Source organism: Tupaia chinensis, unplaced genomic scaffold (assembly GCF_000334495.1).
Source record: "Tupaia chinensis unplaced genomic scaffold, TupChi_1.0 Scaffold000564_1, whole genome shotgun sequence".
Lineage (NCBI taxonomy): Eukaryota > Metazoa > Chordata > Mammalia > Scandentia > Tupaiidae > Tupaia > Tupaia belangeri.
Genome location: NW_006160077.1, coordinates 816,518 through 840,834, shown reverse-complemented (window position 1 = coordinate 840,834; position 24,317 = coordinate 816,518). Strand labels below are relative to the sequence as shown.

The window sequence follows — 24,317 nt, the reverse complement described above, 5'->3', positions numbered from 1 at the left end:
CCCTCTCTCTCTCTCTGTGTCTCTTTGGCCAAAATAAAATAAACGAATGAATAAATAAAATTAAGTAAATAATTTAAAAGAAAAGAAAAAGAAAAAGACCCACACATAAATAGGCATTTACTTTATAAAAAATCTGGCACCACTGAGCAGTGTATAACAGAGTGACTATTTTTTTTTTTTTGGAGAAGTTTTTGCTATAGGGTACTTGCACTCTCCAGAAAGACTGAGAGAGACAGAAAGCAAGAAAGCACCGCCCATGGGGGTGGCCATGCCGCAATCCCTTCTCCTCTCAGGACCTTGGGCACGCATGCACACATGCCCAGCATGAGTTTAAGCCACTGGGTCCAGGACTCAAACTGTGGTCGACTACATGGGAGTTCAGCGACATAGCCATTACACTAATGCTGGTCCCCAGAGTAACTTTTTAATAATTAGTTTGGAGGGTGATTTGATAAGTAGTAACTTACTAAAAATCTGAAAACATATGTGCCTTCATACAGCAAGAGAATAAATCTTACATCAAGAGGCACCACTACTTTCAATTAAGTTTTGAAAATATTAAAATGCCTACTCTGACAGTAGTCAATGTTAACATAATTGGAAGAAATGAGAGATTTCACTCAATGTAGATGGAATACAAATTAACACAGCTACTTTGAAAGATTTTTTAATAAAAAAAACCCAGTCTAAAAAAAAGAAGAGCTAGAGAGGGAGAGAAACGAGCTCCCTGTATTGCAGGTCTTCAATATATCCCATAGGACGAGGCTTCTGTGCAATGTGTTAGGAACAGACTCCTGTGTAAGAATGTTCATGGCAGAATTTCCAGATGAGACAAAGGAGAAACAGCCCCAAATCCATTACTAATATAGATAAACAGATTATGGTATGTTCACTGGGTAGAACATTCTTCAGCAATAAAAAAATTAACTAGCAGCATCTAATAACTTAAATATACTTTTAAGACAAAATGGTGAAAAAAGTGAGGCAGACATAATGGAATGTATACTCTAAGGTTCAATTTATAAGACTTTTTTAAAAGAATTTTTTATTTAACTTTATTTATTTATTTATTTTATTTATTTGGATCAGAGGGGAAGAGAGAGAGAGAGAAAGCAAGTTGCCAGGGCCGGGACTTGAAGCATGGTCAGCCATGAGGGAGCCTAGTACCCTTAAACACCAGGCCACCTGCCGGCCCCTAATTTATATTAATTTTAAAGAGAAGCAAAGTTAATATTTATACTTTCAGAACTTATATTTATAGATTGTAGTTAAAAAGAAAATTTCTGAATACCAACAGAGATTACTCCTAATGGTACCAGGTAGGCATAGTGACTAGAGAAATGCTTATGAGAAATTTACAAAGTGTCAGCAATGTTCTGTCTTTTGGCTTTTGCAGAAATTAAAAGAAGATTTTTATTCAAAATTACTTGTCTGTATGACTTGCATAGTTTATCATGAAAGAGAAAAAATAGAAAAAAAAGGAAGAAAACATGTAAGTTAACATATTTATGGATTCTGGGAATTATAACCAGATGTCTTTAGAAAATCATCATTTATCTTACTACATTCCGGGAGAGGGACAAGACCAAAAGTATTTTTCTTCTTTTTTATGTTTCCTTTACCCACAGATGACTTTTAAAACATAGTGAGATTTCATAATTGTGGATATATATAAATTATCTTAGTAATTTTGGGAATGACTTTTGCATCATTATTTGAAAAATAAATTGAGGCTAGCTTGTGTCATGGTGGTTAAGGTGGCTGGATCCTGTATGACTGACCACAGTTTGAGTCCCACACCCTGCTGCTCAAGAAACACACTGAGTGTGTATGTATGCATGCTCCAAATCCCTAAATAAGAATTGAGAAGAAGGACTTGAAGTGTGACCATACTCTATAGAGATGATTAAGACCTCTCTCTTTCCATCTCTCTCAAGCAAGCGTACAAGCCCTGTGGAAAAGGAATGTTTTTTAAAAAGTAGAAAGAAAATGTAATAACCATCATAGAATGCATAAAACAAGTCATTTTGAGAAATTTTTGCTATAGGACACTTGGGCTCACCAGAGAAACAGAAAATGAGGAATCCCCTCCTCCCACTTCATGGGGAATGGCCAAGCCAGAATCTCTTCTCTTCCATTCTCATGTACGCTGGTAATTGAACCACTGTCAAAATATAGAAGTCCAGCCTCTTAACCACTATGCTACCTGTTGGCCCCATATAAAACATATTTAAAAAGAACTATTAGTATGTGATTTTATTTGCCTATGTGTATGTGAAAATTATATTGAATGAGAAAGCAGTTTGGTGTGAATTAATTTTCTCACAGTTTCCTTCACGTCATTATTTCTAAGGCTGTAGATGAGGGGATTCAGCATGGGGATCACAATGGTGTAAAACACGGTGGCCACTTTGATGAGAAGCAATGAGCGCGTAGAGTTGGGCACACAGTAGAGAAGGAGGATGGTCCCATGGAAGATGGAGATAGCAGTCAGGTGAGAGGAGCAAGTAGAGAAGGCTTTGCGGAGTCCACCTGTAGAGGGCATGCTGATGATAGTGACAAGGATGAAGACATAGGAGGCCAGGATGATCAGGAGGCTGCAAGCCTCATTGAAGACAGAAATGACTAAACACGCCATCTGACTGAAGTAGGGGTCAGAACAGGCGCGGGAGAGAATGGCGGAGTACTCGCATCCAAAATGATTGATGATGTTAGGTCCACAGTAGGATAGTTCCAAAAGAGAACATGTGAGGATGAGGGAACAGAGTGCACCCCACAAATAAGTCCCAGTTACCAAGAGAGCACAGAGCTTGTGAGATAGTGCAACTGTGTAGAGCAAGGGGTTACAAACAGCCACAAACCGGTCATAAGCCATCACCGCTAAGGTGGACATTTCTGTAACCACAAATGTGCAGCCAAAGAAAAACTGTGTCATGCATCCTTTGAAGGAGATAGTTCTGTCTTCCACAACCAAGATTTCTAACAGTTTGGGTGTGCTGACCGAGGAATAGCAAATATCCAGAAAGGACAGATGCCTAAGGAAAAAGTACATGGGTGTATGCAGTTTGGGATTGATCCTTGTGACCACAATTAAGCCCAGATTTCCCACCAGAGTGACTGTGTAGATGGTCAAGAACACCAGGAATAAGGGTGCCTGGAGTTGTGGGTATTCTGAGAAGCCCAACAGGACAAAAGGGGCTCCAATACTCAGATTTCCCTCATTCAGCATTCTGATTCCTGTGGGAGGAAATCTATTAGTTCATCCGAAGCAGCTGGATACCACAGAAATAAGTGGGTGTTAGGGCATGAAGGTGGGTTCCCAGAGAGGAACCCCTGAAGTATGATGTGCACAATGTCTATTTCTGTTTTGGTTTTTGACTCTTTTCTTCTGTCTCATTTTAATCTTTAGCTACTTACTGAGTGTATGAATGTGTATTCTTTCTTTTCCTATCAGTAACTCATTTTCTTCATCTACAAAACAAGAAATATAGTGATTAGTTCATAAAGTTCTCTTACAAATGTTATACATATATACACACAAACTAAATAATTATACTATTTCTGCCCCTATTAAAATCAGATAATTATGAACTAGCATATGAGATGCACTGAAAAGTCAGTTTTATGGGAAGAAAGATTAAGAGAAATAAAAGCAAAAAAAAAAAAAAAAAAAAAAACCCAAACCAACCAAACAAAAAAGCACATTTCAGTGCTGGGGAATAGATCAGATTATAATGGATGGCATCTGTTATTGGAGAGAGTGACAAAGTATTTCTATTCTGGTGCTTTTTTTTATTTTTAAGGCAGTGTCAAAATTCACAGTAGTAAATTTCCTCAGTTAAGTAGGTATAATAAGATCTCATTCCCAATTCTATATGACTGGAGATGTGGGTATATGACTGTTTTAAAATGTTAGTTTTTCTAATGAATAACCTATAGTATGGAGTGGTACAAATAGAGAACAGGAAGTGGAAACGTTTATTCAAAGAAGCTCTAAAGCAGCACTGTTTCCTGATTCCATTAACTTCTGTCTTAGTTGCACATTTTCACAACTACTTCAATCCTTCATGCAAATTAGTTATTTTTTCACTTTATTTTTATTGCTCTTATCTGACTCTTTTTAATTGCCTTTTCATCTCAGAAAAGCAGTTATGGCAAAATGAAAGCAATCTCCAAAATATGCTTCTGTCTTTATTACTGTCCCAGCACCTCCTACTTAGCACGCTAACAAAGGGTCTTCAGCTTCCCTGTCTTCTTTCGCCTGCAAGGTTATCTTAATTTAAATTTTATTGCAGAATGGTGTAAAGTCCTTACACATTTTCAAAATGATCTTCTTACAAAACACCTGAAAGCTGGACACTTTGGTCTGAATTTCCATAATTACTCACATCACATTACACACACATGACCTGTACTGATACACCTTCTGTTTTACTCACACCAGAATTATCAAACTTTCACGCATTACATGTTCTTTTGCCATTTAATATCCTCATCAAATTATCTCTTCGAGCTGGAATAACCTCTTTGTACATTAAGTGCTAAGCTTTAGTACCTTTTAATATCAAAAGCTAAGCAACACTCTTCCAGAAAACTTGTGATTATTCTAAATTTCAAAGTCATACTGCTTTGATTTATTTGTATCTATTTGGCTATAAATTCTCCATTATTATAGAAAAAAAATAATGTTTCAAAAAAATTGGAAACAGAGAGAGCCTCTCAAAGGGAGATTAGACCTGGACTCTAACTTAAGTATCATGCCGTGCCTTTTACATCTAATACTAACCTTGGGGAATCAAACCCTAGAGAATCTTGGTCAAGCATTCTTCAGGAGCTACAACAAAAATAATTTGAAGAAAATCCCTTCTTAGTAATTTAAAATATAATTAATTTACACATGTAAAGGTTAAACACACTGATCATCTGGACTTAGAAAAATAATAATAACAATCAGTCTATAATTTCACACATTATGCATTTAGTATTAAAAACATGAAACTTCCAGAACCACAGACTATCACCACTATATTCCAATAAACCAGAGATAGTACGTATGTCTAGTGTGTTTTGTTTCATGTTTTCTTTTAAATTGTGTCTCTTAACATTCATATTTTCATGGCCAGTAAGTGGCAAAGTGGTTGTGGTGCTGTATTTCCTCATGTCTGATCATAGTTCAAGTCCCAGACCCAGTGGTTTACAACTCACTCCAGGTGTGTGTGTGCGTGTTTCCGAAATCCCAAGAGTGGAATGGAGAAGGGATTATAGTGTGGCCATCAATCATGGGGCATGTTTTCTCACTTTCTATTTCTCTGTCTCTCTCTGAGTCTCTGGTGAGCTCACGCACTTTATAAGAAAAATTTCTCTTAAAAGAAAAATCCCATTTTCATACTTCTGATTTTGTTTCATAAATAATATACTTATCATTAAACTTCTTTTAGATCTGATATTGTGTGTATTTTTAAAACAGTTTATCCTAATGATCTTTTCTTTTGTAAAAATTCATATTAAATAGGCATTTTTCAATTAAGCAATTGACAGGTCTGTTGAATAATATGGTGCATTCATTTTCTGTTGTGGAAAACTTTATCATAAGCTGTATCAAAAACCCTCGAGGGTTTTACTCTTAAAGATGTATGTTAATATGACTGTTTTAGAGAAAGTCTCCCAGCTTTTATGAAAAACAGTTTCACTTCACTTTAGTTCCTGAGTGTTATTTTTACTTGGTTTAGACTTCAAGATATGAAGTTGTGTTCTTTCAAACCACCAAAGACATCTTTTTGCTGTTTCTTTTCTGCCATTTTTGCTAAGAGAAAGTCAACTGTCAGTCAAATCACTACTTTGAAGGGCAATTTGTATTAATTTTTTGCTTCTTTTAATTAATTTTTCTTTTCTTCTTGCTTTTTTGTTGTTCTTCTGGTTTATGTAGTTTTGCTATCAGGTATACATAAAAATATATTTGTGGATTAATGTCTTTCCTTAGTTCAAGGACATTTTCAACTATTATCTCTTCAAATATTAAATCTTCATTTTATCTCACATCTTCTAGGTCTCCAAATAAATATACTTCAATATAAGTATTGCAGAATGGTGTAAAGTCCTTACACATTTTCAAAATGATCTTCTTACAAAACACCTGAAAGCTGGACACTTTGGTCTGAATTTCCATAATTACTCACATCACATTACACACACATGACCTGTACTGATACACCTTCTGTTTTACTCACACCAGAATTATCAAACTTTCACGCATTACATGTTCTTTTGCCATTTAATATCCTCATCAAATTATCTCTTCCAGCTGGAATAACCTCTTTGTACATTAAGTGCTAAGCTTTAGTACCTTTTAATATCAAAAGCTAAGCAACACTCTTCCAGAAAACTTGTGATTATTCTAAATTTCAAAGTCATACTGCTTTGATTTATTTGTATCTATTTGGCTATAAATTCTCCATTATTATAGAAAAAAAATAATGTTTCAAAAAAATTGGAAACAGAGAGAGCCTCTCAAAGGGAGATTAGACCTGGACTCTAACTTAAGTATCATGCCGTGCCTTTTACATCTAATACTAACCTTGGGGAATCAAACCCTAGAGAATCTTGGTCAAGCATTCTTCAGGAGCTACAACAAAAATAATTTGAAGAAAATCCCTTCTTAGTAATTTAAAATATAATTAATTTACACATGTAAAGGTTAAACACACTGATCATCTGGACTTAGAAAAATAATAATAACAATCAGTCTATAATTTCACACATTATGCATTTAGTATTGAAAACATGAAACTTCCAGAACCACAGACTATCACCACTATATTCCAATAAACCAGAGATAGTACGTATGTCTAGTGTGTTTTGTTTCATGTTTTCTTTTAAATTGTGTCTCTTAACATTCATATTTTCATGGCCAGTAAGTGGCAAAGTGGTTGTGGTGCTGTATTTCCTCATGTCTGATCATAGTTCAAGTCCCAGACCCAGTGGTTTACAACTCACTCCAGGTGTGTGTGTGCGTGTTTCCGAAATCCCAAGAGTGGAATGGAGAAGGGATTATAGTGTGGCCATCAATCATGGGGCATGTTTTCTCACTTTCTATTTCTCTGTCTCTCTCTGAGTCTCTGGTGAGCTCACGCACTTTATAAGAAAAATTTCTCTTAAAAGAAAAATCCCATTTTCATACTTCTGATTTTGTTTCATAAATAATATACTTATCATTAAACTTCTTTTAGATCTGATATTGTGTGTATTTTTAAAACAGTTTATCCTAATGATCTTTTCTTTTGTAAAAATTCATATTAAATAGGCATTTTTCAATTAAGCAATTGACAGGTCTGTTGAATAATATGGTGCATTCATTTTCTGTTGTGGAAAACTTTATCATAAGCTGTATCAAAAACCCTCGAGGGTTTTACTCTTAAAGATGTATGTTAATATGACTGTTTTAGAGAAAGTCTCCCAGCTTTTATGAAAAACAGTTTCACTTCACTTTAGTTCCTGAGTGTTATTTTTACTTGGTTTAGACTTCAAGATATGAAGTTGTGTTCTTTCAAACCACCAAAGACATCTTTTTGCTGTTTCTTTTCTGCCATTTTTGCTAAGAGAAAGTCAACTGTCAGTCAAATCACTACTTTGAAGGGCAATTTGTATTAATTTTTTGCTTCTTTTAATTAATTTTTCTTTTCTTCTTGCTTTTTTGTTGTTCTTCTGGTTTATGTAGTTTTGCTATCAGGTATACATAAAAATATATTTGTGGATTAATGTCTTTCCTTAGTTCAAGGACATTTTCAACTATTATCTCTTCAAATATTAAATCTTCATTTTATCTCACATCTTCTAGGTCTCCAAATAAATATACTTCAATATAAGCTATAAAATATATATTATAATATATGTATAAATTGAAGCTATCATCTATTTCTCTTACATTATTTTTTTAAATTTTTTTGTCTTATTCTGTTATAGTCCTCCTTTGAAAAATATCCAATATGTTATATCATTCTTAAACTGCACTTAATCTGTTATTAAAACTTCCACTTATTGGGCCAGCAAGTAGCATGGTGGTTAAGGATGCTGGACTCCCACATGCAGACTAGTAGTTTGAGTCCTGGACCTGGCAGCCTGCTCCAGATTAATATTAGTTACAGAAGCTACGAGCACCAGTTAAGTCTTAAAATCTAAGAGGAATAAAATAAAGCAGAATATAACAGGGTTAAAATTTATTTTTTCTTTTATAATACTACTCTCAAATATCAACACTGAAGTGATTTATGCTATTGGATCATTTGTCTTCTATGTGTAGATATGTGACCACAACAAAATAATAATGTTAATCTTATTTTGTTAATTTTCAACTTACGCGTATTTATCAATAAGTAAAACTATCCAGTATTCATCTATGAACAAATAAAAAGGCAAAGGGTATATTTTTTATTCAAAATGCCAAAACCAATCTATAGGCTTTAACTGAATCTCCCCCCTCAAAACACAATTAATAATAGTGATGATAATGAAAGAATAAATCAAATAATGAAATCGCATCAATAAGGAAAATGACAGGACCAGCCTGCAGTGTAGTGCTAAAAGCAGCTGGACCCCACATGGCTGGGTACATGTGTGTGTATGCCTACAGGTCTCAAATCAGAGAGGAATGGAGGAGGAGAAGCATCACCACTCCCAGTGGGGGGTGCTTTATCACTTTCTCGCTCTCTCTCTGGCAAGTGCATATGCCCTCTGGCAAATAAAAAAGAAGAAAATTATTTTTAAATAACTGGCCATTTATTTTCCAGGGACAGTCAAATACTATCAATAAAATAAGAAACAACATGAAAATGTTATCACAAATAGGTAGCTATTTGACCTTACAATGTTTTAAGTATCATGGAAAATTCCAAAATGCAAATAGGAAGATGGACCAAATAAATTAAGTAACAGCTCACTAACACTGTCCCCGTAAAGGCAGGAGGTGGCATAGTAGTTAAGGTGCTAGATTCCCACAATGTTAACCACAGTTTGAGACCAGGGCCTGGCGGCTTGAAACTCATGCTGGGTACCTGGGTGTGTGTACCCAATACTCCAAGAGGAATATTGAGGAGAAGGAATTGCAGCATGGCCAAACCCCTGGGGAGTGATATTCCACTTTTTCTCTCTCTGTCTCTCTGTTTCTCCATAAATCACACACACCCTATACCAAAAATCTCTTCCCCTTAAAAAAATTCTCTTAAACATATGGGCAAATAATTTTACTCTTATTAAACTAATTTGTAGTTCTAAGTAAAATATAATTTATAAATACACATACTCATTAAATAGGTAATGAAATTGCCAATGGATAATGTGAAATGCATCATTCGTATATGTTTTTCTTAGAAGAGAAACAAAGAAGAAAGAGCAAATATCATAGTTTTAGAGCCCTTAAGAGACTCAGGCTTTAAAAGTATAAAACAGAATAAAGAAAATAAAATCCTAAAATTTTTACAAAAATATAAATGGGCAAAGATAAGTAGAATCTACTCAAGGAAAAGAAAAGGATGGAAGAAGATCTTCTGATGGTTACCAGGATTTATTTCAAAGCTATAATAACTAAAAATACTCATTAATAATAATGATACTTCAATGACATACAAGAAAGAGTTGTAAAACAGATAAATTATTGATGAATTTTTGAAATTGAATTATTGTATCTAATTATTAGGTATGTCCTTGCCCCTTAATTTTTTTAAAGAATTATTTTACTTAACTTTATTTTATTCATTCGTATATTTATTTATTTATTCATTTATGTTAATTTTACCAGAGAGGGACAGAGAGAGAGAAAAAGTGAGAAAGTGAGAAAACAAGCCACCAGGTCCAGGACTTGAACCATGGTCAATCATGTGGGAGGCCAAAGCCCTTAACTACCATGTCACCTACTGACCTGCCCCTTAACATTTTATATCTCATTTTTGGTGGAATATATTTTTTGGTTTCGAGTTATGAGCTCAGTTATGGTGATCAGGTCATTAACATGATGGCAGAAGAGAAAGTGTTAGAGTTCTTAGCTTAGGCTTTAAGAGAACGTGAACATTGTTACTGTGCCTATTGGTTTTCTGACCTTTGCATAAAACTAACAGCCAATTAACTTAAACGTGATGAAAGACAAGTAGAGCAATGCATACCAAGAGAAATGTGACATGAAGCCAAGTTCTCTTATTCTCCAAAACCTGAAGCAGATACACCTTAGGAGAATTGTAAATTAAAAACAAAAATATTCAACCTTTTAAGTCATCGACTGTGGATGATTTTTAACAATTACGGAAGTTAAGTCAGCAGGTCGCATGGTGGTTAAGGTGCTGGACTCTCACATGGCTGACAGTGATTTGAGTCCTGGATCTAAAATCTTGCTTTCTCACTTTCCCTCTCTTTCTCTCTCTCTGTGTCACTCTCTGATGAGAGACGCATAGCACATTTTTAAAAATAATAATAAGTATAATTAAATAATTCTTTAAAAATGAAGAATTATTGTAACAGCAGTTAAGCTAGCACTGATAAGAACATATATGTATATGGACACTTCCTCTAAAACAAAGTGGGTATTTCAGAGCAGTAAAAAAGAAAGTATTTTTTTGAGTAAATAACGTGACAGTGGAATATAAGATTAGATAACAGATAGATAATAATAATGTATCCTAAGGAGTGTCAGTGTTGACTGCAGGTCTGTTATAATAGGGTTGTGGGGCTTTTGCTAAGCTTGACTCAACTTCCCATGCATTCTCATTCCAGGACCCAGGTTGAAGGAACATTCCCTATTTGCCATGTGCTGTTCTCCAGGTAGAAGCCATAAGCCCAGGAAGAAAAGATTCACACCATGCAGAGGCATTCAAAGCTTTTCTATAATGTACCTTACAACAGATTCACTCCCTTTGCATTGTTCAAAGAAATTCAGATGAAATTATTCTCACTACAAGAAAGCACAAGAAGGATGAGAGAATAAATAACATGAACAGATAAAACACTCTATCATAAATCAAAATGGCACATCATCCACAAAAATGAATTTTAAGTAATGCACAGAATTAAATATGAAGAACCACAAATAATCTCATATGCAGTGTAGAAGAATGTCTTCTTCCTGACCTCAAGAGCAGATTAAGTAATCGTGGTTGTGTTGTCACTTATCTGAAATGTTTGGGACCAGAAATGTTTCAGATGTGGGAAATTTTTTTGAATTTTGGAATACTTAGAAATACATAATAAGATATTTTAGGGGTCTAATCTAAGTCTAAACACAATTGTGTACACCTTATACACATAAAATATTTTACACAATATTTTTGTATTGTAGTTTTTTTGACTTACCTGTTACATGATGTCAGAGGAGGAATTTACTTGTGGCATGTTGTTGCCACTCAAAAGTTTTGAATTTTGGAGCATTTTGGATTTTAGATTTTCAGATTAGGAATCCGTGTGTTCAAATTCAAACCTATTCTTTTTCTAAGGACACTAAATAAAAAACAGTCAAAAGTAGGAAAATATTTTAAGGTAAATAGCTAGCACAGGAATACATATGTAATACACAAGACATTTTCAATAAAATAAGAATAAAGAGAAGTAAATCAAAACATGTTTGGAAAAGTAGTATGCAAAAGTACTTTAGGGAAAAAAGTCATAAGCATATTAAATGTGCCCTATCTCAGTAACTATAAATATTCAAGTTAAAGCTACAATAAAATATTTTGTTTAATAAATAAGTAAAAAGATGAAATGTAATAATGCTGAAAATTGGTGAGGAATGGGTCATAAATTTGAAGCTTCCAAATATTGCTGTTAGAAATATAATTCAGTGAGACCCTTTTAAAAAATTGAGAGTTAAATAAATGCACAATAAACCTGTGAACCTCATTCTAAAACTCCTTATGTGCAGTGCAATGGTTTTATATGTGTGTGTGTGTGTGTGTATATATATATATATATATAATGTCCTCCATAGTAGATTGCATTAAAGAAAAATGCTGGAATATAACTTAAATAGGAGTAAAATTGAATAAATTATAAATACATGGAACATGAATGATTTGTAAATTTATATTATTATTTATAAAAGACAAATGCATGGGATATATACTGTGTAATTTCCTTCATGAAATCATAAAGTCTGCATAGAGAAAATGTTTATTTGAGTTTCTTGAGAGGCATGACCAGATAGTGAATCTACGTGAAAAAGCAAGTGCCTCGCTATGACAGAGGTCATTCTTTTGTCTATTCTGGAAGAGAAAGAATGGGATTCATATTTGGCCGTGGAATGCTGGTTCTCTTTGTTGATCTACATGGGCTGCATATGAGTATTTAAAAATATCCAGTACACTTCAAAATTAAAATGATATGAGAGGCTTAAGAAAATAGCATATTTTGCAATGAGTTAGGTATTTTTGGAAATGGAAGTTTAAACTCCTGGCAAAATCTAAACTAGAGAGCAAAGCTGATTTTATATTTTAAAAATCCATAACAGATCATTTTGATGGTTTATATAAGGTTAAAACTTTAAGAAAGTAGGCTACTTGTGTATGAACGTCTGAAGCCTGACTTAAATACAATGATAAGTCAGGCAGCAGAGACACGAATAGAAGACTTATTTTAGAGATAAAAACAACATGAACTGCAGACAGATTATTTTTTTAGTAATTTTGCAATAGTGAATAATGGTTTCTACTTTGTTTAAGTAACTGAATAGTTGTGGGTATCATGTCCTCATAGGGAGAAAACTTGTGGGACGCATACATGTGAGAATGCTGATTGAAAAGTACATGTGACTAAGATTGAAGTTTCTATCACTCTGTAATGGGCATAAGTATTTGTTTCTTATTGTTCAGCATTATTTCAACAACTTCTTTGAATTATATTTCACTGATACTTAAAAAATGTGTATTGCATATAGGTAGTAGATAATATTTTCAGAAACTACTTGCTGAAAGTCAAATAATATTAAATAATATTTTTCATCATGTAAATGTCAAGGTCGTCAGTTTATCTTGAAAATAAAGTTTTAAGGTAAAAGTTGTATTTTATAGAAATTGCCAAATCAAGTGGATTGGTTATAAAAACTTTGAGTATAGAACCGTTAAAGGCAGTTCACATTTATGTTTGCATCAATTTTATTAAGCATAATTTAAAATTAAATTATGACATAAATAGTGAGTTCCTAAATAAAGATTTCTTCTTCTTTCTGCTGACTTCTATAACTTCCAAAGGGAGACAGTGAGATATATTTCTTGCTAAAATCAACTGAGACAAAAGAAAATAGAGTGCTTTTTATCTACTTGTTAGACATCCTGAACACTGAAAGACATGAAATATTGCATTGATTTTAACATATGATCATATATACAATAAAGTACAAAATAAAGCTTAACTATCATCAACAATGTATATGAAAAATTGACTATATAGTAGTTAGGACATAAATAAATGTATTTTTATTTGAATTACATGGAGTGAGAATATAGTTTGGAGTTGATTAATCTCTTGACTGTCTCTTTCACATCTTTGTTCCTAAGGCTGTAGATGAGGGGATTCAGCATGGGGATCATGACTGTAAAAAGCACAGTAGCTACTTTGATGAAGAGCCATGAGCTTTTAGAGTTCGGCACACAGTAGAGAAGGAGGATGATCCCATGAAAGATGGAGATAGCAGTCAGGTGAGAGGAACAAGTAGAGAAGACCTTACGGAGTCCACCTGTAGAGGGCATCCTGATGATAGTGATGATTATGAAGACATAGGAGGCCAGAATGATCAATAGGCTGCAAGTCTCATTGAAAATTGAAATGACTAAACAAACCATCTGGCTGAAGATAGGATCAGAGCAAGATAGGGAGAGGATGGCAGAGTACTCACAGCCAAAGTGATTGATGATGTTAGGTCCGCAGTACGATAGCTCCCAAAGAGAATATGTGATTGTCGTGGAGCAGAGTGCACCCCATAAATAGGTCCCAGCTACGAGGAGAGCACAGAGCTTGCGAGACATTGCAACTGTGTAGAGCAAAGGGTTACAAATGGCCACGAACCGGTCATAGGCCATCACTGCTAACATGAACATTTCTGTAATTACAAATGCACAAACAAAAAAAAACTGTATCATGCATCCTTTGAAGGAGATACTTCTGTCATCCACAATCAAAATTTCCAACAGTTTAGGTGTAAACACACTGGAGTAACAAATATCTAAAAAAGACAAGTGGCTAAGGAAAAAGTACATGGGGGTATGAAGTTTGGGATTGATCCTTGTGACTATAATTAAGCCAAAATTTCCAACCAGAGTGACTGTGTAGATTATCAGGAACACCAGGAAGAGGGGAGCCTGGAGGTGTGGATAGTCTGTGAAACCCAACAGAATGAACGTTGTCACAGAGCTCTGGTTTCCCTCCTCTAGTATCATGATGCTTGACAAGGAGGGAGGAAGGGCGGGAGGGAAGGAAGAAAGGACTGAAGGATAGAAGAGAGAGAGGGAAAGGAGGGAGGAAGGAAAATTGAGTAGCAGAACCTGAAAAGATGTGGTGAGAGGAACTCAACAGAGGCTCCACATAACCGTGAAGATATTGTGATCATTTTGTGTTTATGAACATGCTGCCTCACTTTGGAGTTTTACTTGTTAACTTGCTGTCTTTTTGATTATAGGAAATAGCAACATCCTGTAGAACTTTGGCTTCCTTATCTGAAAACATAAAAATATATTCCTTATCAATATTAATATTTTATATGAATCATATGTTAATGAATATGATACTTAGAACATTGATTACTCCACAATAAAAATACAATCATATAATAACAAAGGAGACATGAGCTAAATCAGAGATGCATTAAGTAGATAGAGTAGTTATCTATCTACTGTGGGGGAAGAGCTCTCTATTTATGACCATGGGAGAGGAACCCTTAGGAAGAGCAAATACTTTTACTATGTCATGAAAAACATAAGAGTGGGGTCAATAGGTCACTTGGTGGTTAAGCAGGTAGAATCCCGCATGACTAACCATGGTTTAAGTCCTGGACCCAGCAATTTGAAAATCACACTGGGCTCTTGTGCATGCATGCCCAAAATTTCAAGTCAAGAACAGAGGAGAAGGGATTGCAGCAGGGTTGTGGTGTGGCCAACTGCCCAGGGAATGATATTCCACTTTACCTTTCTCTATCTCTTTCAGGCTAGTGCACACATGAAATGGCAAAATACAAAAACAAAAAAAGTAAGATAAACCTAATATTAGATCTATTGGGGGGAAGATATATCTTTTTAGAAATTTACAATTTTTTTATATTGATATATTGAAATTTTACCTATCTAAATATATATTATTATCTCAAACTCATAGACTATTACTTGAAAGGATCTTTAAAAATAATAAAAAATTCACTGTTTGAGAACTATGTTCTATTAATTATACACTCAATATATGGTCATTTATAAGATTAAAAATGTTCAGTGTGATAAAACTGTACTTGACCAATTTGGGAGGTATTTTTAAAAGTTTTACAGTAATTATTTCTATTTATTATACAGTCTGATTGCAGTGCATATTTCATTAAAAGAACACTTATTTATTAGTGATAATAAAACATGAAAATACAGCACTAAAAAAGGTTTTTTGTTTTTTGTTTTTTGTTTTTTTCCCAGAGAGATTTTTGCTATAGGGCACAGCCAGAAAGACAGAAAGCAAGAAATCAACCCCCACGGGCTATGGCCACAGCTCCTCCATTCTCCTCTCAGGATTTTGGACACTCACGCACATGTGACAACATAAGTTTCAAGCCACTGGGTCAGGGTTTCCAAACATAGTTGACACGTGGGAGTCCAGCAAAGCAACCATTAAGTCACCTGCTGGTCCCAAAAAGTAACTTTTTAACAAACTAAGCAAAAGTCTTCATGTAACAAACTTAGGTGTGATTGTCAAGTAAATGTGACGAATTATGTAAGATTTAAATATATAAACTCTGTTTTTGTTAAAGCCGATAGGTGTTCGAATAATATAAATTTTACATGGTTAAACCTTGTAAAAGACTTATTCCAGAAATAGATGTAGAGACCCAATAGATATGATGCTGTCTTCTTGAACATATCTGTGAATTGATATAACTTTTATCCTTGTCCATAGTGACAGCTTACCATCGAATCAACCTTTACTAAGTCTAGGCACAGGGCATCAGGCATGAAATCAAACTTTCCATTGAAAAGAAGATTGGAGAAGTAGACCAGCTAGGTGGTGTAGTGATTAAGGCAACTGGATCCTATGCTCTATTGTGCGGTTTGAGTCCTGTGGCTTGGAAAATATGCCAGATGTGTGTGCATGCATGCCTAAAAATTCTGAGAAGAGAAAAGAATGTAATTTCTCACTTTCTTTTCCTCTCTCTATTCTCCTCACTGCTGTCTCTCTCTCCAAAAAAAAAAAAAAAAAGTCATACTGAAAAGTAAATATTAACAAAGAATTAAAAAGAAACTTTCAAAATATCTCTCCTGCTTTATTCTCACTGTCATATTAGACACAAGGTTCTTTGCTGGTCTATAAAACTACAACCAGACTATATTTATATCGAATAATAACTTAAGTGGTATTGACAGTGCTTTATTATAAAATGCAACAATTTGAAACTATTCTTAATAGATTTATATAATATTTTCCCCCAGAAAAATGCATAAATTATTTTGTCACTAAACATAATGCTCCATTCATATCAGTATTTTAAAATTTTATTCTGTGGAATAATTATGTCTTCTTTTCTACAAAAATGGCCCTTCTTCTTGTCCACTGTTTTATAACACATATCTTTCAATGGCAATTTCCCTATAAAGCTCTTCCATCAAAAATGTTCTGGACAATCCAAAAATCACTATTCTTCTGTTCTTTTATTATCACATTTCTATCATCAAAATATTTTTAAAGAAAATTCTAATATATTTTGCTGTCTGGGTATATGCACGTGTGGGTTTGTTTTTCCTAAATTAATAAAATTTGTGAGAACAAAGAGTAATAGTTATCATTTCATCTAAAGCTCCATTGTACTAACACAGCATTTAGGGACATCATTTTAAATTCAATACAATGATCCCAAACAATGAAAGTAGAGTTTAAAACTGCATATGAATCATTAGCCAAAGGAAAAAGTGGCAGATGCTCTAATTCAGCTCACACAGTTTTTTCCTTCTTGAAATATCTTCTGGATTTTGTTACATCTCATAAAAGAAAATATGCCGTATGTTGAAGCAACTCACCAAAAGCCAGATTTTTCTGTTGTATGTTTTTGTATTGATGACTTCTTTGCTATTATTAATAAATTGCATGCACAGTACCTCCTACAATTAAAACTTTCTCACAATTTTTCTCTGTTCTTTTTAAGGTAGTGAATGACTCTCACAAAATAAAATTTAAAAGGGAGCCAACTAACATTATTTTTCTAGCTTGCAAGAAATTTTGGAGGAGACATAGAGATGCCCTTGAGGAAGAGACAGACCTGAGTGGTATATTCCATGACTGTGTAATTTATTTTACAAATAATGGTTGACCTTGGAGACAGGGCCCTTGGAGAATTATGACTGAATTTGTCATAATGAGCTATTAAGCAAATAGTTAGAAGAAACTTCCTTTATAATTTAAAATGAAATTTATTACATGTCGTTAATGTGTTGTCATTTATATTTTAAAAAGTTAAACACTGTAAAAGCTTAATTTCTGGAAAGACAAAAATAATATCACTCTCTTGGGCTGGCAGATGGCATGGTGGTTAAGGGCGCTGGACTCCCACATGGTTGACCATGGTTAAGTCCTGGACCTGGTAGCTTGCTTTCTCACTTTCTTTCTCTCTCTCTCTCTCTCTCTCTCTCTCTCTCTCTGTACCTCTCTGGTCAAATTAAAGAACAAACAAACAAACAAACAAATAAACAAAGTTAAATAAGATAATTCTTTAGAAAAAGAAAAGTCATGATGTGTCTTTTTAAAAAATCACTCAATTATACTGAAATAATCTGTATATACTGTTTATACTTCTTTTAGATATTTTCAATTTAATTTTATATGCTTGTGTATGTTTTTAGAAGTATATTTGCTACTGTACTTTTTAGTCTTTTTATTATACTCTAAATATAAATTAGTTATAATAGGTATAATTATGGAATGGAAGGCCTAAAGACATACTATGTATATCGATGGTGTTTATACGTCTAGCTATGTTCTCAAATAGAGCTACATAGATCATAAACTGGTATTTTCTATTTATCTATGTAATTACTGAGCCTACTAATTAAGTGTACATAAATCAAGGAACAAAATAAACTGGTGTTTAATATAGTCACAATAAAATGGTACCACATGGACTATTGACCAGGAAACCTTGAAATATGTGTACAAGTAGAGGCAACTGAAAACAGATATTATCAAAAATATCCAAAGTGAATCAGCATTCTGTTCACTAATGTAGGTGTATTTAGCCATGTTAGTAGCCTAAGGTTAAGCAGATAATTAAGGTTAGTGTTTACTCTTTTTGTTATGTTTGCTATATTGGAAGCTATTATTTTTTGTTTCTTAAAAAGAGATTTTTGCTATAGAGTATATACACTTGCCAGAGAGAGAGATACTCTAATTCAGCTCACGCAGTTTTTTCATTCTCAAAATGTCTTCTGGAATTTGTTATACCTCATAAAAGAAAATATAAGTGAGACAGTGAGAGAAAGCAAGAAATCCACCCCCCCCCCCAAAAAAAAGGGGATGGCCATGCTGCAATTCCTTTTCCTCCATTCTCCTCCTGGAATTTTAGGCATGCATACTCAGTCAGCCTGGATCACAGGCTTGCATATAACTGGAATGTACAATGAGGTCCCAGGACATGAACCTATGTGAGTTCAGTTGTGTTACTAATTGGAACACCAACTGGCTCATAATTATGATTATCTTCAGTCTGTGGCAAAACATTTTGAAATTAGCCTGAAATTGCAAAAGGCTAACAATAGCCAGTCAGTATTTTAGAAGGAAAAAATCTTGAGAATCTGTGTTTCACAATACCAGGTCTAATAACAACACTGCATTAACTCATATCGTGTGATAGTGTAAGGACAATGTAGTATCTGTATATAATCTATGCACATATTCCATATACTTTAAATCATCTCTGTATTACTTATAATACCTAATACAATGTAAGTGCTATGTCAGTAGTTCCTACACTGTAACTTTTAAATTTGTATTTTTTTCTCTTATATTGTTATTTTTCATTTTCATATTTTTAATCTATAGTCGCTTGAGTCCATAGATTTGGAACCCCCAGATATGAAAGACTAACCCTACAACCATATTATCAACATGATAAATCCTGATGAAAAGAAAAAAACATCCCATTTGGAACCAGGTTTGGCTCTGAAAAGAAGTGTCAAGTTATGGGTTATGCATGCAGAAATAAAAACAAACAAGCAAATAGAAATGATGACAAACAGAAAGGGTGACAAATAGAAATTATGACAAGTCCTTTATTTTTCAACTTGTTCCCAGACTCACTATGGTGCCCTTTTTTATGAAACCATATATTTAGATTATCATTTACTCTACCTACTAATAATGCTGCTAAAATCATAGCAATATTCATGGCAGCTTGGAGCAACTGCAAAGATTTATTTTGACCTGAGATAATTAAGAATCATGATTGGTCAATATTTTTGTTATTTGGAAACATAACAATAAAGGTATGGGTAAGACAAGGAGAAGGGGAAAGCACTATTCAATTAAGGATGATTTGGGAAGAAATCTACAATGTGCAAAAGTGAAGCTTACTTGAAGGACAGCTAGAAATAAACATGAAATTTATCACTATTGTTATACATTATGAGTGTTGAAAATTCTGTTGCATTTCCCTAACTGTTGTATTCTTAAGATATATAATTTTGTGTTTTCACAAAACACTCTGTGGTTAAAAAATAAATAAGTAATAAAATTTTATTTGAAAATAAAATGATTAATTTGGGAGGAAACAAGTGACATTTAATAGATATGAATGAATACATAACAAATGGAGTTCATCTACCTGTGTTCTAGTTATTTTGTAAGCTTTAACCATGATTGACAAGCGACAAGCACAGAAGACAAGTTCTAATTTCTAGCCTCAACAAATCAATTAAGTAGGTGAACAAAATAATTAAGTAATTATTAGAAAATTTCAGTCAACCAATCAGACATAATGTATTCATCTTTAATAATAAAATTAAAATGTGCCCCACAAGATAAACTTTATACGTAGTCTTTGGTACTTTTAAATATTAAAGTCAATTTTTCATCTCTACATCCCTGTAATCACTTAAACATTTTTTAATGAACAAATACCATGAGGTTTGAAGTTAAGAACACAGTAAATAATCTATGACTTCGGAAGACAGTAACAGTGGTTAGATAAAAGAAACAAAAGGAGAATAAACATAGAAGAGAATTAAAGAAAAAATCATTTCTGAAGTTAGTGGTGCAAAAGGATAAAGTAAAAATAAAGTACATGAACTCAAGGGAAAGATTATATGCCAAAATTTTTCTGAACCAACAAGAAACAAAATTTCAAGCACACTGCAAATCAAGACACTGCAAATTGTAGACAAATGCAAGAGCTAGACCAGACCCATAGCCTCGCAGTTAAGGAAACCAGGTCTTATGTAGCAACTGTAGTTTGAATCCCACTCAGCAGCTTGGAAAACATGCCAAGCATGGGTGCATGTGTGCTGAGAATTCTTACATGATGGAGATAAGGAGGAGAGGGATTGCAACATGACCATTGAAAGTCTGTGTCTCTCTCTGGGGCATGCATTCCCTCTGGCAATAAAGCATTACCAAAATAGTTACAGGCTATTATCACAGCATGAACATTTCTGTCACTACAAATACACAAAAAATTGCATGACGCTTTTTTGGAGACGTTTTTGCTATAGGGCGCATGCGCTCACCAGACAGAGAGATAAAAAGCGAGAGATCACCCCCCAGGGGGGATAGCCACACCGCAATCCCTTCTCCTCCATTCTTCTCTCTGGATCTTCCGCACGCATGCACATGCGCCTGGTGAGAGTTTAAGCCACCGGGTCTGGGACTCAAACTGCGGTCGACTACATGGGAGCCCAGCGACATAGCCATTACGCTAACTGCTGGCCCCAGAATTGCATGACACTTTTAAAGAAAATGTTTTTATTTTCCACAATCAATATTTAACTGTAATTCAACTCCAAACTGCTCTCTTACCCAATAAAATTATTGTTTATTTGTCTATAAATATGTCAAAAACTTTCATATATATTGGTCTGACTGGTTCAACTTCTTAAAAGTAAAGTTATAATTATTCCTTGAATTAGTTAAGACAATTATATTATGATTTTACATTATATTATACTAATCAAAATTGATATTTTAAGGGAAAATAAAATGAATGTTTTACTAAAGTGGTGTGTCAAAATCTGGCTTGAGGTTAGGAGTTAAAGGATCCAGTGAAGGCAGTAAACATCCACCTTTGCAGTACTGTTATTAAGCACAACTTAATTCTATTTAAACCATATCATAACTAGTAAGACTCTAAATACGACCTGCTTCATAAGTCTGATTCCTCAGCTAGAACATTTTGAAAAATGATTTCCAAAAAGACCGTTCAATTAGAATGGGCTATGTCTGTATTTAACTAAAGATAATTATAAGACATCCTGAGCATGAAAACTTGTGGCATATGCACTATTTCATTAATTTAAAGCACAGTCATATTCACGTAAGTAATACAAAACTATCATCTGCAAATACAAGAAAAAGTAGATCTATTTTGTATATAAATAAATATATATTAATTTGAATTAAATAGAATGAGAACGTAGTTTGGAGTTGATTAACTTCTTGAATGTCTGCTTCACATCTTTGTTCCTAAGGCTGTAGATGAGGGGATTCAGCATGGGAACCACAGTGGTGTAAAACACAGTGGCTACTTTGATGAGAAGCAATGAGCGTGCAGAGTTGGGTCGTAAAGATTATGAAGACATAGGAGGCCAGGATAATCAGGAGGCTGCAAGCCTCATTGAAGACAGAAATTACTAAACAAACCATCAGGCTGAAATAGGTGTCAGAGCAGGATAGAGAGAGAATGGCAGAGTACTCGCATCCAAAGTGATTGATGATATTAGGTCCACAGTAAGACAGTTCCAACAGAGAACATGTGAGTATCAGGGAACAGAGTGCTCCCCATAAATAAGTCCCTGCTACCAGGAGAGCACAGAACTTGCGAGATATTGCAACTGTGTAGAGCAAGGGGTTACAAACAGCCACAAACCGGTCATAAGCCATCACTGCTAACATGAACATTTCTGTAACCACAAATGTGCAGCCAAAGAAAAACTGTGTCATGCATCCTGTGAAGGAGATAGTTCTGTCTTCCACAACCAAGATTTCTAACAGTTTGGGTGTGCTGACCGAGGAATAGCAAATATCCAAAAAGGACAACTGGCTGAGGAAAAAGTACATGGGTGTATGAAGTTTAGGATTTATTCTTGCAACCACAATTAAGCCCAAATTTCCCACCAGTGTGACTGTGTAGATAGTCAAAAACACCAGAAATAGGAGTGCCTGGAGTTTTGGGTATTCTGAGAAGCCCAGGAGGACAAAAGGGGCTCCAACACTCAGATTTCCCTCATTTGGCATTCTGATTCCTGTGGGAGGAAACCTGACGGCTCATCCTAAGCAGCTGGATACCACAGAAATAAGGGGGTATTAGGGCATGAAGGTGGGTTCCCAGAACCTGAAGTATGATGTGCACAATGCCTATTTCTGTTTTGGTTTTGGGCTCTTTTCTTGGCCTCTTTTTAATCTTTAGTTACTTATTGAAGGTTTGAACATGGATTATTTCTTTACCCATCAGTAATTCATTTTCCTCATCTATAAAAGAAGAAATATAGTGATTATCTCATAAAGTTCTCTTACAAGTTATATAGTTATATGTGCAAACTAAGCGATTATGATATTTCTGCCCGTTATCAAATGTCTGATATGAACTAGCATATAAGTTCCATTGAAAAATCAGTTTTAGAGGAATGAAACAGAAACAAGAAAACACATTTTAGTGCTCAGTCATAGAACAGATAAAATAGAATGCTCAATAGCTTCTGTCACTAGGGATATTAAGAGTAGAGTATTTGCACACTGGTATTTCTTATTTTTAAGACAATGTCAAGAAAGTTACAGAAGTAAACATCCTCATTTAAATTTGTTCTAAATTATCATTCCCAATTCTATATGAATGTTTTAAAGGGTTAGTTTTCCTTAGGAATAACCCATAGTATGAAGTAGTGCAAATAGAGAATAGGAAGTGAAAATTTCTTGTCAAAGACATTTAAAGCAATGTTTCCTGATTATGTTAATTTTTCTTTCTGTCTTAGATACAGATTTCCACAAATACTTCAATGGTTCAATGTGAAATCTTTACTTTCTCTTTTTATTATTTATTGCTCTTGTCTGTCTTTTTTTTGATTGCCTTCTCATCTCAGATTCAGGATGTGAGAAAAGCAGTTATGGCAAAATAAACGCAATCTCCAGAATGTGCTTCTGTCTTCATTTCTGTCCCAGCACCCAATACTCAGCACACTAACAAAGGGTCTTCAGATACCCTGCCTTCTTTCACCCTAGAAAGCTAACTTCCTTTACTGTAGAAAGTTGCACAGATCCTTATACATTTTCCAAATGAGCTTCTTACAAAACACCTGATCTCTAAACACTTCTGTCTGAATTTCCATTGACCTATACTGATACACCTTCCATTTTACTCACACCACCATTTTCAAGCTTCATGAAAAACAGGATCTTTTATCATTTATTATCATCAAATTATCTCTTCTGACTGGAATAGCCTGTTTGTTCATCAAATACTAAGCACTATTACCTTTTCATGTCAAAATCAAAGCAACACTGTTTCAGTAAAGTAATTATTTCAATTTTCTAAGTCATACTTTCTAAATTTATGTCTACCTATCTGGCTTTAAAATTTCAATTTTTATATAAATATGACATATTTCTCTGTAGTTTTATAAAATTTTAAAATCTTCTTCTAAAAGATTTTTAAAGGTTGAGTACAAATAATTAATACTATAATACCCACCACTGTGACCTAACATTAAGTATATAAAGGACATTTGAAACACATTCATGCAAAGATTCTTAAAGATGTAGGAAATAGAGTTCAATACCTTGTATTCTTATTCTCATTTCAACTAGAGAACTACTTGACTGCTACTGGACCAACATAGTTGTTTCTTTGTCAAAAATATTATATTTCTTATTTCAGACATTCTCATCAGAACTAAACTACAATAGGT

The 24,317-nt window shown here is 34.1% G+C and overlaps 3 protein-coding genes across 3 annotated transcripts; all 3 read right to left on the bottom strand.

Annotated features, from left to right (window-relative positions):
- Nucleotides 1-2,281: 2,281 nt before the first annotated feature.
- On the bottom strand, nt 2,282-3,229 carry LOC102484111 (olfactory receptor 5D18). Its single transcript, XM_006157894.1, has one exon. The coding sequence runs from the start codon at nt 3,227-3,229 to the stop codon at nt 2,282-2,284; it is 948 nt and encodes a 315-aa protein (XP_006157956.1).
- Nucleotides 3,230-13,454: 10,225 nt separating this feature from the next.
- Nucleotides 13,455-14,405, bottom strand: LOC102483712 (olfactory receptor 5D18-like). Its single transcript, XM_006157893.1, has one exon. It carries the CDS (start codon nt 14,403-14,405, stop codon nt 13,455-13,457), a length of 951 nt encoding a protein of 316 aa, XP_006157955.1.
- Nucleotides 14,406-21,812: 7,407 nt separating this feature from the next.
- Nucleotides 21,813-22,650, bottom strand: LOC102501171 (olfactory receptor 5D18-like). The gene is given in 2 exon segments (XM_006157926.3): nt 21,813-21,972; nt 21,974-22,650. Coding segments are annotated over 2 exon segments (837 nt in total).
- Nucleotides 22,651-24,317: the final 1,667 nt, after the last annotated feature.

Coding starts and splice junctions, on each gene's coding strand:
- LOC102483712 (XM_006157893.1), bottom strand. CDS start 14,405: ATGATACTAGAGGAGGGAAACCAGAGCTCTGTGACAACGTTCATTCTG.
- LOC102484111 (XM_006157894.1), bottom strand. CDS start 3,229: ATGCTGAATGAGGGAAATCTGAGTATTGGAGCCCCTTTTGTCCTGTTG.